This window comes from Athene cunicularia (genome assembly GCF_003259725.1).
Source record: "Athene cunicularia isolate RWA chromosome 1 unlocalized genomic scaffold, athCun1 chr1_part1, whole genome shotgun sequence".
Classification (NCBI taxonomy): domain Eukaryota; kingdom Metazoa; phylum Chordata; class Aves; order Strigiformes; family Strigidae; genus Athene; species Athene cunicularia.
Genome location: NW_020799091.1, coordinates 10,992,450 through 11,011,707, shown reverse-complemented (window position 1 = coordinate 11,011,707; position 19,258 = coordinate 10,992,450). Strand labels below are relative to the sequence as shown.

At 44.7% G+C, this 19,258-nt stretch overlaps 1 protein-coding gene across 1 annotated transcript in view; it reads left to right on the top strand.

The window, feature by feature from the left end:
* Window positions 1–19,012, top strand: part of MAML2 (mastermind like transcriptional coactivator 2) — a 71,596-nt gene extending 52,584 nt beyond the window's left edge. Inside the window, exons 2-4 of the mRNA XM_026856145.1 lie at window positions 5,549–5,752; window positions 8,865–8,976; window positions 14,260–19,012. Of these exons, the coding sequence (XP_026711946.1) occupies window positions 5,549–5,752; window positions 8,865–8,976; window positions 14,260–15,242 (1,299 nt within the window). The 3' untranslated portion in view covers window positions 15,243–19,012. The remainder of the gene's footprint in view (window positions 1–5,548; window positions 5,753–8,864; window positions 8,977–14,259) is intronic.
* Window positions 19,013–19,258: the final 246 nt, after the last annotated feature.

The window sequence follows — 19,258 nt, the reverse complement described above, 5'->3', positions numbered from 1 at the left end:
AAGGGAATGTTCCTATCATCTTCTAACAGTTTCTAAATTAGGCATCTAGACCCTAATCATACAGCCCCATCCCTCTGTATAGTAGAACGCAGAGCTCCAGCAGGCAGTTTAGAGAGAATCTGATCTAAGTTTTTAGTTAGAGACCTAAACTTAGAGGAGACTCAGTTTTATGCTGTATGTTCCAGATATGAAAAATGGTTGAGTGAATTTGAGGTGCTGAGGAAGATGCTGTTTTCCACACCCATTGGGCTGAACAAGCAATAAGGCAAGGGAGAATTGGACTGGTTGTATTTCTGCCCAGACTGTGTTATTTCCAGCCCTGATACGTAGATCAGATCCTCAGCTGTTGCATATCAGTGTAACCTCAGGAACTACTTGGGGCTCTCACAGTGTACATTGGCACAGAAAGCAGTCCTCTATGCTCCAGTCAAGAGTAGGAGTTATTCCTAAAAATAAGAAAACTCTTTAGCTTTTTCACTATAGCTAAAAGAGTTTTTACTCAACAGGCACTCTGCCACGTTCCTGCTGAAGCTTTGTTTTCTTGTCTGAGGCAAGAACACAAGCAGGCAGTGCTTGGAGTTCAGATGTCCATAGAAACCCCAGCATTTGGCAGAAAGAGGTGTTTCTGCTTGCATTAGATGTAGGAGATGTGGCTGAGAAGGAGCCTGGTGGGTCTTAGGACCAGCCTTCAGCAGAGCACCCTGTGCTTGGCTTCCTAAAGTTGCATGAGGGAGATCGGCTCTTCTCAGTTATCTTAGTCCTGCCCTGTGCTTGGCCCTGGGGGCTGCTGGAGAACCTGTTTCTGGCTGTGGAAAGGAACAGGCCAGCTGAGGTGGTGGAGGTTCACACCAGGCAGTCATGGGCAGTCTGGGCTTTGCCACCAGCCTTGCACCACCTTGAAACAGTGTTGCAGGACTTCACTGAGCCATTCCTTGGAGACCTTTTCTTCCTCCCCCTCTTCCTCCTGATCCTTCTCCTCCAAGTGCTCAGTGTCCAAGGGGGTTTGCAGCAAAAGCATGATGCCCTTGAGAAGCTCATGGGTCAGGACAGCCGGTGGTTGCTGAAGAAATCCACAGAGGTAGCCCGTGATGCCAATTAACACAACTGAATCAAACTGCCTATGAGTGGGAACATCATGCATAGGTTTGGTCACCTATATGAACAGAACTTTTGCACAGCTCTTCTCCTGAAAACAGCTTTTGGTAAGGCGGGCATCCGTTGCTGAGCAGGCTTCTGTGACTGGATCTGAAGCCTTTTCCTTTTTTCTTTTAATTCTGTTTCTTTAAGCCAGAACTAAGGCAAAAGGAGGGCAAAAATCAATGCTGTCATTCCCGACCTGACACTGGGCACAGAACGAGTTGCCCCATAGAGGAACTGAAAGGTGGAAAAATTCACCCCCTCCTTTTGAGGGAAAATCTGCAAGAAGCAAATCTGTGACACAGATGCCAATGTGCCTAGCTGGGAAGTGAACAGCCTCAGAGGGCATTGTGGTTTAGTAAAAAATTGACCATTGTTTCCGTTCTGTCCTACCAAAATTATCAATTCAAGGCATTTCCAGGAGAAAGAAGCAAAAGGTTTGCACATCCTTTTCCAGCCAAGTGTCCCTAAACTGCTTGTGAATTAGGAATGCAGAAGCACAAGCTTGCAAAAAGGCTTTCAGGCCCTCCTGACAAGCTTTGGAGAGAAAGGAAGAGGAGAGGAAGGGGGAAAGGTGCACTTTGTCCCGGTGGCACAGGGTCTTGCCAGCTCTCTGCTTTGCAGAAATCCCTCGCTCCAGCTGCACAATGCTGTTACTGCTCAATATAAAAGCGGTGATCAGGAATTCCCCTTCTTTCCCTGGTAAACGCAGTAACATTTTGCATTTCTTTTAGGAATGGCCCCAAAAAGGGAAACAGAGTTGATATCCATCCAGACCTAAACTCACTGGTAGGGTCTGAAGGAAAAGAGGGAGGGGAAGGAGGAGAGGAGAGGAGAGGAGAGGAGAGGAGAGGGGAGGAGGGGTTGAAGATGAAGAAAAAAGAAATGTCTGTTTCGGAAAGTCTATGTGTTAGAAGCCGAAACCTCCATTCATTTGTATGAACACAAGTCAGCTGCAGCAGGATAGTGAAAGGCAAATGCATTCTTAAATGTTTTGATTTACTGCTATTTTATTTTTTTATTTGAGCATAATGTTCTTTGTGATGCTTATGAACAAAACTCCAGTTGTGCTACCAGGTCTGAGGAGCTTTCAATGATTCTGCCTCTCTTTCTGCTTCTCAGAGGTTTTAGATCTCACTGTAACATCAGAGAACAGGGTGCAACACACCTCCCTTGCACCTAGAGCATCATTGTGCTGGAGTTTCAACACCATCAGAGCAGATGGGGTTTTGTGGTGCCTGTGGTGTGGGCAGCGTAGCCCTTGGCTGCTGCCCCTGCCCCAGCTGGCACCAGGCACAGCCCTGCAAGGGCCGCAAGGATGTGGCATGCATGAGCAGTGCCAGCAAGTGGAGCAGGAGTTTGGGGGTGAACCCAGGCAGACAGTTGCACCTGTCAGAGGTATGATGCTTCCATCCTGTCCCTGACACCCAGCTGGCTGCAGGGATGTGCTCCTGGTCGAGTCACCTCCTTGAAGGCAAAGTGGAAAGAAGATTACCTTCCCCGTGCAGGGAAACAACATGGTGTCATAATGCAGGCAAGCAGGCTCTCCAGCTGGAGGGATGCTGGGCTGTCCCTGGGCTTGGCAGAGGTGCCCCTGCTGCTTGGCAGAGGCGCCCGTGGGCAAGGGGACATGCATGTCGCACCCTGGTCTTTCTTTGGTCAGGGGTTTCTAAAGTTAAAGTGCATGAACTGCAGGCTTGGGAACCCAGGAATGAAGTTCAAAAGGCCACCGACAGCTTTAGATGTATGGAGTTGTAGTAAAGCTGCTGCAGGAAAGCTAGACTTAGAGCAGAATTATACAGTTCAAGGAAAGCAGGGTATCTCCAACCTAAATCTGCCCATCCTTGGCAGGGATGTTGGAAAGCATCCTTTGTCCAAGCACAGAGACAGAGCCCTCATCCCTGGCAGCAGTGTAAGCTTTCTGCCTTCTGATTTTCAGCTATGCAAGCACAGAGTGAGAGTAAGGCTTGATACCGCCAGTTCACAAAGGGTCAAACTGCTGCACAGCTAATCCACTGATTTATTAGGAAACTGTTCTTCCTCCTCCCATCACATCACTGCTGATCAGCAGGCAGGAGAAGTAACACATCGTAGATTCATAGACTCACACGGACATTTCATGAACAGCAGAGAAAGGACCAAATGCAAAAAAAAAAACAAAACAAACTGGCTCCAAGTTGATGATTTATACTGTTTTCTCAGAGCCTGTTTGCCAAGCAGCTGGTGTTTTGTGCCAATTGCTATTACAGAAGAGCTCTCTTTGATAGGTATCGTGAATGGACACTGCACAGTTTATCTTAAAACAAAATCCCTCCCCACAGCTTATATGGGCTGGCAGGGAATGAGGGAGAGAAAAAGTTGGGCTTTGTTGTTTGTTGTTTTTTTACGCAGGACTATGAAAGCACATTTGGGGGAGCCTGCATTATCTGTGCAAAAACACAACAGATGAATTCTATTAATGGATGTAACATGTGGCTGGGTTCAAGCTAGAGTTGTCATTTGAATATAGAAGTCAAAGCCAATTTATTGTAACATATTTTCCTTTTCAAAATATTTTAAGAAAGACACAAAAGTTTGCACAACAACTTGGCAAGAAGGTCTGTTGAGAGGAGGTATTTTCTATCTTGCAGCTAACATAAGGACTGAAAAATGTGGCAGTGCTGAGCAATCCTGGATTCCTTCTAGAACTGAAAGAAAGCGTGTGGGATATAATTGTGTAAGAGCCCAATAAATTTTGAAGGGTGGGTTTGTAACACAGCCTTGGGGGCTGCAGGTGGCTCCAGAAGAAAGTCATGTTTTTTATATCAGTAACAGTCATCAAATACTTTATCTAGCTATCTACGCACTCGTGTGGCCCCATCTAAAAGCCACAGAATTATTTTAAAATAGAAATACCCATAACAGTCATTGTGTTTCTTCCATGCCAGATGGTGGAAAGATGAGTTGGATTAGTTTGTAGTGTGTGTGTATGTGTGTGTTATTCTGTGTGGGGCAGGGTGCAGAAGCTTTCCTGGAGTTTGCAGACCGATGACCACCAATGCTCTTCAGGGCATGGGTAGGCAATGCCTGGCCAGCCCTTGTTTCACTGTTGGTCGGTCTGTATTTCCCTGAATGCCGTGGGAGGCAATGGCCATGGAGCAGAGCTTTACCTAGGTAGTAGACCAGACTCAGGCACTACACCTTTGTTATCAAGAGAACCACTGCGTAACGGAGAGCATCAGGCTCCAGGTGTGGATTCCTGTGTTGCAGGGCAGAAGTGCTGCTGTGTATCAGGTTATACAGAATTATGTGGTTAGGTTCCTGTGGTGAATTGCAACAAAGTGGAGTCAGAGAACTGATGTTTCTCATGACTGTTGTGGCCTCTCCAGTATATCCTATTTGCTTTGTAACTGGGTGGCTAAGGAATATCTGACTATCAAGTGATACAACATCGGCTGAGTATTTTTGTGTGTGGACTGAGAAAGCTACTTCCTACATTTGGTAAAACCCCAAGTACCAAACACTGGTGGAGCAAGTAGACAAAAGACATATTGCTGTCAAGGAAAACCATGGCTTAAAGAAAATGGGCAGGATCTTGATATCCCATGCTCATTCTCATCCTGTATGTGCATGGTCTGAGTCCCCAGGTACCTTCTCCATTGCCTTATGCGATGACTTTTTACCATCCCTTCCTCATGAAGCTGCACACAGGGAAGAGGAAACGGATCTAGATCCCTATTGCAAAGACCAGGGGAGACCCTAAAGCACTCTTTGGAGTCCTGTCCAATTACACATTTGTTTTACCAAGGAAGTTGATGAAGTCTAAGCCTATTTAATCCTGCCACTAATGAGAGTCAATCAGGGATGAATTAAAGCATCTAAGCAATCAACAGTCTAAGTATATGCTTAATTTGAGGCGTATGAATATTGTCAGTGGTTTTCTTTGCAAGATAAGCTAAGGTGCTTTCACTCACCCCACTGCAAAGTAACAACTTACTGCTTCTGTATTTTCTAAGAATAGATACCACTTCTAGCGATGAGTTTGTAACTTCTTGCTGCTGCTCACCAGATGGTAGGAACCAGAAGATGCCTAGTTTGTTCCCTTGTGGTCAAACAAACTGCCATACAGCCCGGTGCAAGTTTCCCAAAAGATCCCCAGGACAGCTCCGTTACTTCTGTTAATGTTTCCCAAGCTCCTGGTACAACATTGAGGTTTTCCACTGGAACCACCTGGCACATTTTCAGAGTTTTCCATGAGCAATGAAGTTACTCAATCCCCTTCTTATTTTGTCAAAGCCTTTGTATCGGTCACTTGTCCTGAGAGCCTGTGGGCTGTGGCCTGTACTTGAGTTAATTGCATGAAAAGGATTATTTCCTTTTCCTGATGCTTGTTATTATTTTCATCCTTCACAAGACATTTCTTCTGTTTTAGGATCAACACTCTGTGGTAGGCCAGGGAGCTGGCCCTGCTCCAAGCTCCAGTTCTTGCTCAAATCCAAACACTGGAAGTGGTTACATGAACTCATCCCAGCAATCGATGTTGAATCAGCAACTGATGGAAAAGAAACAGGCTCTGCAACGGCAAATGATGGAGCAAAAACAACTCCTTCTACAGCAGCAGATGTTGGCAGAAGCTGTAAGTTTTCTAATTCCTTATTTTACATAGAAAAGATTATCATAGAAACAATAGAAAAGCAAGCTAAGACAGGGGGAAGAAAGCCCCTAAAACTTAGAGGTCATTTTGGCAATGCCTAGACCTTCTAGAATGTGCCTCATATTTTTCAGCACTTTGCTAAGTCCTTTTGAAACCTTCTCCAGTTGATATGAAACAGCTCAAGTATCCAAGCTACTGTGGTTTCATTATGAGAATAGTCTAAGCATGTGCTTAATTTGAGGCATATGAATATTGTCAGTGGTTTTCTTTGCAAGATAAGCTAAGGTGCATTGCTATGCTACTTTGACCACAGAGGAAAGATGACTTCCAGGCTCTGAAACCTAGGCAGCATGGTATAAAGTGCCTTTGTGTAAACAAGGATCAGGTACATCAGTTTTAGTGTTTAACACAAGTTTGTGTGCTTGGCTGGGATTATACACAAGTCCTCCTTTCTCTGTTCTTCTTTTTGCATTTACAGATATTTGTAGCCAGTTCTCTCTCTCTTGGTATCTCAGAGGCCAGTTGGGAGTTTCTGGTCATCTTATGAGGCATGGGGGATATTTGCGGTCTTGTTGGCAGTGATAAGTGCTAGAACTCACCAGTTTAGTTCCACTAAACTGGCGTTGCCATTGATATTGCATGAACTGAGTCAGCTGAAGGTGCTTCATGGACCACCACCCATGGCCAGTGCAACAGGGGGGAGTTCCAGCTGCCCAGAGCAGTAACACATGCCCCCTGAATCCTCTCATTCACCATTCCTTGGTAGCCCTTCTTGCCAGAGCATAGAGAATAGAGAAGTTCTAGAAGAGAAACTGAACTTGTCATGTCCCTAAGGCAGGCAGAAAGCAATATGGGTGCCCTGTGGCAACTAGGGAAGGGCCGCAGGGACAATGCTGGGGAAGGATGGAGGTGACACCACCATCTGCTTTGCTTCCCCCAGGCTGCAATGACAGCAGACACGAAGCCTGTGGCTTATTTACCTCAACCTGCATCTCAGCCTACAGGACAAACCCATTCATGCTGGCCTGACATTTTGAATCCAAAACTTTATTTTCTCTATGAATAGGTAGACTTAGAAATACTGACAAATTTAGTGAATGCCATTCAGTAACTGAAGAACAACACAGAAGTGGAAAAACATGCATGTTTTTGTGGGAATATTTTCAAAACAAAAATTATTCTGTTTTTTATAGAGAATATCTTTTTGTTTACAGATTTATTTCCATTTCAAAAATACAGTTGGAAAGCTTGAGTTTGAAATTTTGGATTTAATTTGTACTATAAGGGAAATATTTGTTGACTTTTTAATCTATACAGAGGAAAACTGAAGTTTCCAGTCAGCTCTACATGCTGCAGTTTTCTGTCAGAACTTTTAGCAGAACGAAACGTTAATTGCTCAGATAGCTCTTCTTAAAAATAAATAAAATAGAAATTAAAATCACTTTACAGAATGTGTTTTTTTCATCAACTTGCCTTTGCTTTTGTATCATGTACATAGAAGTACACACAAAGCCTGCCTACAGATTTTACAAGTATTGCAGGATTTCCTGGGTGTAAACTTGTCTTTCTTCTTCACAAGGGTTCAGGTCAAGCAGTATGTTAAAATAAGCCTTATAAATCTTAATCAGACCCTCACTCCCACAGTGCATTACAGAAATGCCTAAATACCGCAAGAAAGGCTCTTTTCCCAGTGTTTTAAAGTGCTCCTGGCAAAAGAAAAACCAGATTGTTCACAAGAAGGACCATTTGCGTGCTCTTTTCAGGCAGAAGATCCCTAAATTACTCTGATGGACTTCCATCACCAGCCAGGGCCTGACTCTTTCACACTGATGAACTGGTTTGCCATTCTGGCAGCTGAGCATGAAACCCACATGGGTTGCAGAGAAGGAGTGAAGCCTGCCAAGCAGCTGCCCAGTAAGCACAGCTCTGGGAGGCATGTGCGCACTGGCAGTGACCTACCAGTGACTGAGATGGTAAAACCCGTGTTTTCCTACCGTGGGGCCACATATCCAAAGGAGTTGTTCCTCATGGGTGGGCAGTAGCTCTCTGGAGTCATCACACTGATGCTGATGGGAGATTTGGCATTGACTCCAGTGAATACTCTTTCCAGATCTTTACAAAGGCAGGGCAGTTACTTAGTCAGAATCTAGTTCAAGGACTTGGATTTCTATCTTCCCTTCTCCAGAGATTCATCCCTGCAGGCCCAAAATAAAAAAATCTCCCTTACTAATTGGCTTTTTCTGCAGTCTTTCCCTGCTGTCCTTCCCCCAGTGCTTGCACTCCCAGTGTAAGAGGAAAGACAGCACCACGTAGATGTACGGGGAGGCACAGGGCAATGGTGAGTGGCATGAAAACCAACCAGCCCATCATTGTCCTTGCTAAGCCCTGGCCATGCATCCTGCTAGCATCTCCAGTGAGGAGAGGCATGAGGGAAGACAAATCAAGGGTTTTGCTGATTTTTGTGGGAGCTCCTCCAGTGTAGGAGGAAGGAGGGAGCGAGGAATGGGCATGGCTGTGGAATGGTGGTGACAAGCTGAAATCCTCTTCGCCAGCTGTGCACACTGAGAGGGCTGCATGGATGAAGTGGGCTGATGACCACTGACACAGTCAAGGAGCAGGTGTCAACCTTGCAGATCTAGACCGTCATTGCTCGCCATCTGCACCTGAGCTGTGTGTTTGGGTTGGGCCTGGGTGTTACTCTGCCTCTGTGCTTTCTTTGAAAGCAAACCCAGATACACAGACAGGGAGGGAGCCATGAGGAACCATCAGGTCCATCTGTCTGATAAGCATGGTGAGCAGTGTGGATGTCGGAAGACAATTTGTACTGCAGTGCAGACATGTAATGTTCTCAGAGCCTGAGAACCTCTCAGTGGTTTTAAGGCCAGACTCAAACACAATAGAACCAGCAGAAAGGTTTCCATACAGACTTCAGTGGCTGATGGTACAGGTTCACAGATGCCTCTCCTGTGGACCAGGCAGGTGGAAGAAACACTTCAGTTTTGTGCATACTGAGAAAAGAAAGAGGTGGACAAAACACTGAGATGGGAAAGCATAAAGAAAAGCAGATTAATGTATTTCTGCTCTACTCCTCTAGGAGAAAATAACTCCACAAGATCAGCTGAACAGACACTTGACACGACCACCACCAGATTATAAAGACCAAAGAAGGAATGTGGTCAACATGCAACAAGCAAACCAATATCCTGGTAAGTGCCCATGAGCTAAATGAAACTATTTCCTTCCTTCCAGCTGGAAGACCATCCACAAGAGCCATGCCTGCACTGATGACCAAGGCCTCATTTTCTGGGTATCTGCTTATATCGCTGCAGAGGCAGTGGGTGGTGGCTGCTGCTCTCCTGGAATATTTACCTTACTGCCCCCCACCCACTGAGAAGTGCTGATGTATGATCTGGAGAACCAGCTGGTGGTTCATCCAGGCTGATGCTGCAACTCTCAAACACGGGGAAGAAGGAGCTAGTACCCTTCCCATTAGCACTGCCTGGGGCAGATGTGCACCCAGATACTTGATGCAGAGGTGTCCTCTTGACTATGCAACCTCGCTCCATCCAGATGCTTCTCTCATGTACACGGTACATCTTGCTTCAGAGACAGATGAGAACCACCCCTCCCTTCAAATGATAGCTAAAGTGCAGTGTGAGGGCCCTCATACTGATTTTTAGGTACCTCACATGACACCATCATGGGCAATCAGAGCTGCCATCTGAACTGTTGGTCTGTTTAATATGTCACGATCATGGTCTCAGTGATGCTCTACAAGCAACATTTCAATAGATCAGTCAAACAGTAAGGCAAAAGCCCCTTCTTTCTGCCAGACCAGCCTAGGGTAGAAAATGCTAGTCCTTTGTTTCAGCTCTTATGCCCTCAGCTCTTGGAGATTCTAGTTTGGGGCGCACAGCACTGCCTGTTTGGCTTTTCATGCTAGTCACCTGGCTAATTAGCTGGAGAGCAAAGACAGCGTAACAAAAAGATGCTGTGGGGAGAGGAGGTGTGGGGAAATGCAGCAGATGGGATCAAAGGATGTTCTTTATACTGCAATTTATCTGTACATTTAAGTATAAAAAGGATCCTTTTCCTTCTAGTTTGTATGCAACACAGAGGGAAAAAAAAAAAATTCTTTTTGTTCATTTTTCCGTATTTGTGGCTCTGCAGATTGAGCCAGGGATCTCAATCTTTCCTTCCTACCTGTTCTTTGTGGCAAAACTCCTTCAGCTTCTGTTATGATTTTAATGAGTTCCCAAGTGCAGCTTGCTCTCATGCTATCCCTCTGCGCAACCTGCTGGCCATGACACCAACAGCCCAGCTATGTGTGGAAGGAGAAGGTTGGTCTGCTCAGGCAACATTCATACACTCCTTTGCTTTGCTTACAAGTTCTAGCAGCAATAAGTTTGCTTCAGCCTGGAAACTGCTGCTTTCCAGTGGACCTGAGTGTTTATGGTCTTCAGTAAATTTGCACAAGCATCACTGATGCCAGTGTAATAACCAATGCTGAGGGCAATGCCACAGGGCAGAGAGAGCCCTGCTTGCTGGCTTGGGACTTCCTGTGCTCGTAAAACAAATGCGTTGGCAACCCTGACAGTTTGCTGGGGAATCCTGTGATTTGGTGTGTTGTTTAAAGGCTCATTCCTGGAATCAAATGATTAACTGAGATTCTTGGCTTTTACTTAAAACCAATCCATTTCTAGCCCAAGAGAGAAAATGGAAACGACTGCAGACACATCTGTGAAAGGCTCAAAAATAAGTAGATCACCATTGTTATGTGGCTCTTCTTGTTCTTAATCTGATGGACTCTTTGCCAACCTCGTGGTATTTGGAGTCCCATCTCCTGGGTTTGAAACATGTGGGATTGGCAGCACTTGTCCATTCAAATTTCAAATCCCCACTGAGTGAGCCCAGGGAGGAGAGCAGCTTTTCAGGCGAGCCTGGGAGAAAGGGCTGTGCTGGGAGCTTGCAGCAGAGCTACCAGATGGAGCGATTAGGAAACTCTTGCATAAGGGAGTAACAGCAGGGAATCTGTTCCCTTTTTCTGGGAATAGCTTTGCTCAGGTCAGGGAAGAAGAGACAAAAAGTTAAATAAAATAACATAAGGGCTTGGAGACACTTGGTTAAGCATTTTATTCCTCTATGCTTTTCCCCATAGTGCCATGTCACAGCAAGAAACCCCCAAGAAAAGAGCAGGTGAATCAGGCAGTGAAGGCATTTCTCTGAACTGCTGTAGCCTGGGGTGCCCAGCTGCTGTACACAGCACTGCTGGAGAAGACATTTCTTCCCATCTGGAAGAAATCAGAATGGAAAATATTTGCGTTAAAAATAAAAGGATAAAAATAGCAATACAAAGAAAGAGGAAGCTGCTTCTTTTGCACAACAAGTACAACCCATGTCCCGACGACTTGTGCTCTTTAAAGAGCCTGGCATTTGCAGGAGCAGTGCGATGGTGGCCCTGAGGGCTGCTTAACAGCTGGCAGGGTCACCCCGGGAGGGGCTTCATCCAAGAGGCAAGTGAAGTGACTCCACAAACTTGTAGTTCAGCTGAAGGGAGAGAACTAGCTCAGATGGCTGTTCCAGGTCTTTTGAAATGCAACCGATTTCTGTGCCATTCCTCCTCTTTAGTACTGACATAAGGAAGCAAAGAATCAGGGCCCCCATCTCTATCATCCCTGCAAAAGGATGTTACAGTATTTCCAACAAGCAGCAAAGGCAAAGATGGGGCTAATCATGAGGCTGCCTGCAGAATACTGATCTTCTTCTCTTCATTTCCAGAGCTAAATTCAGTTAGGGGGCTCCCTGGGAGAACATGGAGGAAAATCTGATTGTTCCTGTGGGGGTAAAACCAAGTGGACTCCTCATAGTATCTCCTGTCCTAGGGACTGCCCAGCCTGGGGACAGAATTTAGATGCTTAAGTTAGGGCAACGTAATTGTTAGGACAATTATATTCTCTGTAGTCAAGTGTCTCCTGCTTAGAGCCGGTGTGTTGAGAAACTTCCCTTCCAGGATAAGGTGAGCTTCTTAATTTAGGTATCTATTTTTATACTGATTTGGAACCAGCAATTCTGGTTGTGGAGTCACACTCAGTATTAATAATGATTGGGAAGAGATTATTTCTAAGTACTTAAGGAAAAAAGGAATCCTTTGCATCCATTACTAAATGGAAATAGCAAATGTGTAAAAATAATGCCGAAAAGGCAGATTTTTTTTTTTTTCAGTTCCAGTCTGAGGGAACTGAACATTATGGTGAAATTCCAACAGGAACATTATATTAAACAGCTGTTCCTAAACATAGACTTTTAAAATATGTATGTGCATGATTTGTCTTCAAGAGTTTTAAAAGAGCTGGCTGAGAGGTTCTCCAAATTCTTAATGTCACTTTTTATTTGGTCTTGAAACTCCAAGGAATACTGCTAATACGATGACAAAAATTAAAAGAGTAAGTAGGTAATTGCAGCCCTAGTGACCTAATACAGAGCTCAGCAAAAATACTGGGGATCTGATACAGCCTGAATAATAAAGAATTTAGGAATGGAATATAATTAATGTCAGGAAACATGGACTGATGTAAAAGAATCCTTTCAAGCTAGCATGGTATTTTTTTCAGTGAAACCACAACTTTGGTTGATAAAGGTAATAGTTGTTCGGGTAATGTCCTTTAAAGCATCTGACTTTGTGCTGCCTATTTTGGTTAAGAAACCAGAGTGATACAAAATTAACACAGCACATAAGGAAATGGCTGGTAGGTCTCCAGATATCACTGTGAACAGGCTGTGTGATTGCAACCAAAGGGACAAACACTCTCCGAGATGATGCTGAACAAGAAAAAAAGAGCTTACTGTATATCCATGTTGGAGATGTGCAAGAGCTATTACTGTGACCAGCTGTGATGTATAGCCTTGAAATCAAATGTTGAGAATTAAGTTTTGAAAAGACCAAAGACTAATATGTAATAAGAATTGATGACGAAGTCAAAGTTAGTCAAATTCAGACTGGTTTTGTGGTATATATGAAGGATCAAACCAAAGCAATGTCCCATGTCCAACAATTGCTACTTGTTGCTACCTGTAAAATAGCAAACTTCCAGGGCTCTATGTTCCCCCAGTCTTCCTCTCGGAGAGGCTCAGGGAATTCCCTAAATGTCTTTTCTCATATTTTGGAAGCCTCCCAAAGTGGCACAAGAATTTAGCTTCTACTGAGCCATGTGGCAAATATTTCCTCAGCTGACCTACACATTGTGTGAAGAAACATCTCCATCTCTTTGCCTTGAACCTGACTTCTCCTAGCTGCACTTCTTGTAAGGCTTGTACTGGAAGCAACAGTAGCAAAAGGAATTAAGGTGTGGAGCCGCTGACTGTGCAGAGGGCGTTGCTTCACAGTACCATCTATGCTGGCTGTGTTTAGAAAACATTTGGTCTTCTTCAGTCAATCATTCAGAGCCTTGCACCGCATAAGCAATCAGCCTGCATGGCATAAATGACTTACCATGACCTCAAAATAGAGACTATGTAGCTGCAAATCTGCCAAAGACGTGAGCTCGTGTCAAGGTTTGGAGGCTCAAGAGAAGAGAAACCTCTCTTCTTGTGATTCATTGGCAGATGTCAGGTACAGGAAAATCCTCCACTGGGCAGAATAAGCCACAAATGGTAGACTCATGCCAGTTCACAACTCCTAGTTTTCTGATGCACAAAGGGTGATGTTTACGTGCAGCAAACGCTTGCACATCAGGCATCATGTGTGGCTCCCTCATGGGCAAGCCAGCTTCTGCAGGGGCAGATGGCCGTAGCCCAGCTGGGAATAGAGCTTAGAAGGGGGCACTTGGGTGGCAGTTGCCAGGCACAGCACCAAACCATGTCCTCATGCCTGCTCAGCTACCGCGCAGGAGGATAAACAGGTCACAGACTGAGCTGCTCTCCCAGAGGGGGGTCTGCGTGCTGCAAATATGTGACACAGTCTTGGCTCCTGCTATCATCTGGGACAGGCATTTCCAGAAGGGATAGATACCACTGCTGTAGATGCCTAAGAAAGGTGGAAAAGGGGCCTGATGATGGTGCTATTGTCTCTAGAGGGAGCCAGGATGAGCCATGCCCTGTAAGGAAGAAAAGTTCTTGATCTCCTGTGCCTCTGCTCACATAAACAGGCTTTGTCCTGTCCAAAGTGTCTAGTGCTTCTGTAAAAAAGTCAGGAAAGTCTTCTCTCCTGTCCAGTGGTTCTGTCTGTCCATCCCTGATCCAATATTTCTCTTACAATGAGCACCAGTTCTGATTTATCTGATTTCCTCTGAAGGGATGGAAAGACCACCAGTGGCTTCATATAGACCAAAGCACCCTTTGGGTGATAGGCTTTGGGCAAGTTCATGCATGTTCTCTTAAGAGCAAAGTATCTTCAAGAAATTCTGCTGCTAGAAAACTAGATTTTTAACCTGTTGGTATTTGAACGACTGATGCATTCATATTTGTTTTAACACTTGTTTTTTCCTTTCCAGGTGGTTCACCAGCTGTGAGTATGAGCTCCAATAACATGTCTTTATCCAACCCAATTTCAACTCATAGCATCATGCCTCAGAGCTCCAGCCTCATGTCCACTGCCGCTGGGACCCGAATGCCTTCTGTTCCTGCTGCTCGGAGTATGGGCTGCTACGGGAATCTTCCTTGCAACCAACCAAGCGTATACAACGTGACTTCAGGAATGAACCAAATGCAGCCACACAGAAACCAAAATCAAGTCCTTCCCAGTCAGAGTAACCCCATGATGTCTCGACAGCAAACCATGACACAAGGAAACAACGTAGCGGCTTTTGGGACGGGGTCAGTGGTCAACTCACAGCAAGTAAGGCCAAGCTTGAACCATGGAGCCCCAGGTATCCCTGCACAAAGGCCAGCCAACGTGATGATCACGGCTACTGCCACTGCCCAGAATTGGGCCCCACAAGAAGCCACAGTGAAGCAGCAGGATGCACTGAAACCCACAGGGGTCCGTTTCCCCACTGGCACTCCATATCCTAACCAGGCTCTGCAACGCAATGTAGGCAACCAGCATTTTCCTCAGCGTGCATTGGCACCTCCTAATCAGTTAACAGCAGGAATCCAGATGAGGCCTCCTCTAAACCAAATGCAGCAGACTCTAAATGGACAATCTGCTGCCTCACTACGAGGTCTCAGCATACGACCTAACCAGCTGAGAGGACAGACTGTGCCTACCTTGAATCAGCCGGGAACAAGTATGACACCTCCGTCATCTCTGCCATCAACCAGTTTCACATCTACCAACCAAAACTCTCGGGCTTACCAAGGAAGTGACCATGGTAATGACCTAGCGTTTGACTTTCTGAACCAGCAAGGTGATAGTATAGGACCTGCGCTCAACAGCGACTCAGACTTTATAGATTCTTTACTGAAAACAGAACCTGGTAATGATGACTGGATGAAAGACATCAACCTTGATGAAATTTTGGGGAACCACTCATAAGTGACAGTACCAAGGGTGAACCAGATGAAGAGGCAGTAAGGACATTAGCTTTCTCTTTAGATGCCAACAACCTGCTTTATTAATTTACACTCCAGTAACTTGGCTGTCCTTTAAAATACCATGTAGGGCAACTGCCCTGTTTGAAGAGTTGCTCTAGGAACAAAACTGAAGTCTCCCCTGAGGAAATAATAACGTAAGTGATATTCATGCCTGCTACAAAGGAGTGAGAACACGTGAAGGGTCTGTTCCCCACACCGGTGCCCAACACATCACAAACCCATCAGTTCTTTTCATGGGGGCTGTGTGGAAAAACGTACTTAGATTTCCACACACACAAGTACCAGACAGTGGTATGGGTTGTGGAACATCATTTCTCTGAGGGCAAGTAAGAGCCCGAGTGGTCCAAAGCTCTTCAGTCATCGTGCTCATAGCCCTTAACTTCCTTGGGACTCCTCAACCCTGACAGCATCAGGCCCTGTGTAAACCTCATTGAGTTACAAAAACTGTTTATTTCTACACAGTACAAATTCACATTTGCTTTCCTGATGATTTTGGTTTAAACCTTCTATGTTTTGTAACACCCAAAAGGGTAAGTGGTCCCATCCGAGGGAAGAAGGAAACAAATCATCCAGTGCATTTCTCTGTGTGCTCTAGCGTTTGCTTTATCCCTTTCATCAGTGCTTGCAACAAGTATCAGAGGACACTACTGTCCTGCCAGCAGCACAATCACTTTGGGCATTGAGGGGAACGTGAGATGAACTACACCAAAGCTCAGGATCCTCACTTTGCCACCTTCTCCTAGACCAGGGACTCCAGTGACTTAATGGACAACTTAAGTGAGAAGGGTGGTCACAATTTAACCTTCAGCGGCTGCTTTCACAGTCCAGCTTAGAGGAGGGCAAAAGCATGAAGTGGCTCAGTTAAGCCACTATCTTCATTTTCATCTTAACCCACGGCGAGTGTCACATAGTTCAGCCCAGTCCTGTTCTATCAAATAGGTTTACCCCAGTAGAAATGCCAGCATCTCTGTCTGGGGAGAGGCTACCATTTTGATTGCACAGCATTTTGGCTCCATCCTGCTTTCCTTTTGCCATATGTGGGGAGTTGAAAGAAGTCCAGAGATGGCCCAGGTCCCCACAGCCTCCGCTGGGCAGAGTACAAGAGGCTCTGCCCCTGAAACTAGCACGCAGATCAGTTATAACCACGTGGGTTACTCACAGCAGGAGACTACACTCAGCCACATCTGTGCTTGTAAATGGAATAGTTTTGGGGAATATTTCTGGGCACTGGACTCAATCATCTGCTCTGGGTTTGGGGATGGCCCAGCTAACATTGTCCTGAGCAATTTCTGTGCATCACTAGGGAGTTAACCTGAGGCAAGGACCATTCCCATAGACAGTTTGCAGTCACCTTGCCTTGGAGGCTAGTAGAGCAGAGCAGGAAGGATACGAGTTGTTCCATACTGCTTGACCTAAGTGCCAGGGAGTAGTCCTGACTGTGTTAAATTTTCTCCTGTAGACTTGGTCAGTAAGGGCATCAGAAAGAGGTGCTATGTCACTGTAAAGCAGCTCCACAGTGAGTCAGACAGAAGGATTCGTAGATGGGAACAGATCTTGCAGTTCAGATGAAAATGCTGTTCTTTAAAATGATATGATGTGACGTGTTTCACAGCCTCCTCTGAATTAGCTAAAACTAGATGTGGCAAAGGAATACAATGTCTATGTTCACATGCCTCAGTGCCAAGAGGCATTGCTCTGCCCCGTGCAAGCACTTTATTCATCCTTGTTAGTGGCAGTGGGATGAGTAGACTACTTGACAATAGCCTCTGCACTTATCCAACCTATTTCTCAAGAAAGGCTTTAATAAGGCTTTTTCAGCCATTTCACCCTGTCATTCCATGGGGCCACAAATCTTTCATGATGTTTCAAGAAGCATCATCACAAAAACAAGCACCAGCACCTCCAGTAAAGGTGTAATGTGGGCATTTAGATAGATATGCCAGTTGAGGTGGGCTGGTCCATGTCGCCATTTGTTCCCAGACATGTTTTTCATAAGAGGGATGAGAAAGTCTGATGAAGTATCCCTTCTGCTGCCCCAGCTGGTGATCGTTGCACACCCTTGCATTGTGTAACGTGGTGGCTCAGAAACCTCCTTCTTCTCAGTTTTGGCTGGGGTGCATGTGGTCCTTTTAATATGCCAGTACAATTTTTTCCATGTCTTCAAAGAGCTTTTCAGCCCAGGTCACTGGCACCCCGCCTAAGTTTGGAGAGATACAGATGCGGTCTAACAAATGAGTCCCCTGTGAATTGTGCAAAACTAGACTGAAATAGTAGCTACATAGTTTAAAGCGGAGGGAAGGTTGGCTTATGTGTCTCATAGGCAGGCACACACCCTGTCCGTGAGCAGGTCAGCAGTGACTGCTGAAGCTCTGCTAGGAACAGATGACTGCGAAGCCACTAATGTTGAGGCTGAGTTAGTATCATCATGAGCAAAGGGCACTGAAGTCTGGTAACTTCAACTACCCTCACATGCCATTGCAAAAGCCACCACTGGTTTCTGTATTAAGACCAGATTGTTTTCAAGATCCTCAAATGATGTACAAAAAGTGGTTCAGCTGAGCTTGTCCCAAGACTTAAGGATATCATCCAGTGGTGGATTCAGTGCTGAGCTTCGTCCTATTGGCCTCACCTAGCCTGGAGTAGAGAAGACACTGGGCTGTGAGAGCTATCCCTGGGATCAAAATTTCATCCTGTCTTAAGTAAATTTAACAAAGGTAGAGGCCATTTGCAGTCCTGTAAAGATATGCCTGATGCAATTGAAATGTGAGCTTGTGAAAGACTCTTGGAACCAAAACTTGAATCCAGTATCATTTCTTCAGAACACTTGTATCTGAACCGAGTTAGTGTCTTTTTTCTCTTTCTTTGCAATGGCTAAGTGCACTACCCTTATAGTCTATTTTTCATCATTGACCGGGCACTCTTCGCAGTATTGGGTTGTAAATATAAAGAATTATTTGTTTTGTAAACTTTTGTAAAAAAAAAAACAAAAACAAAAAGTAATAATATTTTGGTAGGAATAATAAAAATCATATTATTTGGGTTATATTTATACATATGTGAAATAAATATACTATCAAAAAGTTGTATTTTATACAAAAAGTCAGCGGTTACCTTTTGTATTCTATATACAAAGTTTTGTATGATATGATTGTTTATTTTTATCTGCAGACTTCAACTTTGGATTTTGGGGAGGGCAGAACGGGATCGTGGTAAAATAGCTGGGTCTGACCCCAAGCTCACTGAAACCGATGGAGTCTTTCCATTGCCTTCACAGGGCTTTGAATCAAGCCTTTAAATCACCTTCAGATATGTTTGACATCTGAAGCTCTCTGGAAACCTCAACATGAAAACATTCCAGGTTTCAAATTTTTTCCCTGAAAAAGGCTTTTATTATTATTATTATTATTGTTATTATTGTTATTATTATTATTGTAACTCTTGGGAGGCAGGTGGGACCTATGTAACTGTCATGTCCTTGTTGCATGTATGTCTGCTTTATATTTTCCCCATATTATAAACCAGTGTTTCTCTATACAGACTGAAGGGAAGAATTGCTGTACAGAAATGTTTGTGTTTATGCATTTTTACATGTGGCTGTATATACCTCCTAGTACTATGCAGTGACACTTATTTGACTCCATTTATTTTTCACCTAAACATGAATAGTATGTTTTTCAGTAGCTATCAAAACTCTGCCAAGTAAATCAATCAAAATTATCTCGAGTGTCTCTTTTCTTAATATGAATTTTATAATGAATGTCTGTTTATTCAACTGCTTGTTCATTCTGAGTAAATTAAAATTACAGGGATGTTTTAGGAGGGGGTGAGAAAAATGTGCATCTGGGAGCTTCTGGGAGCTCAGTCTGCCTCTTTGCAAGAGAGCTGCAATGTTTTCCTACTGACTGAAGACATGGTTTCAGTACCAGCAAGGGCTGACAAATAACACGTGGTATTTTA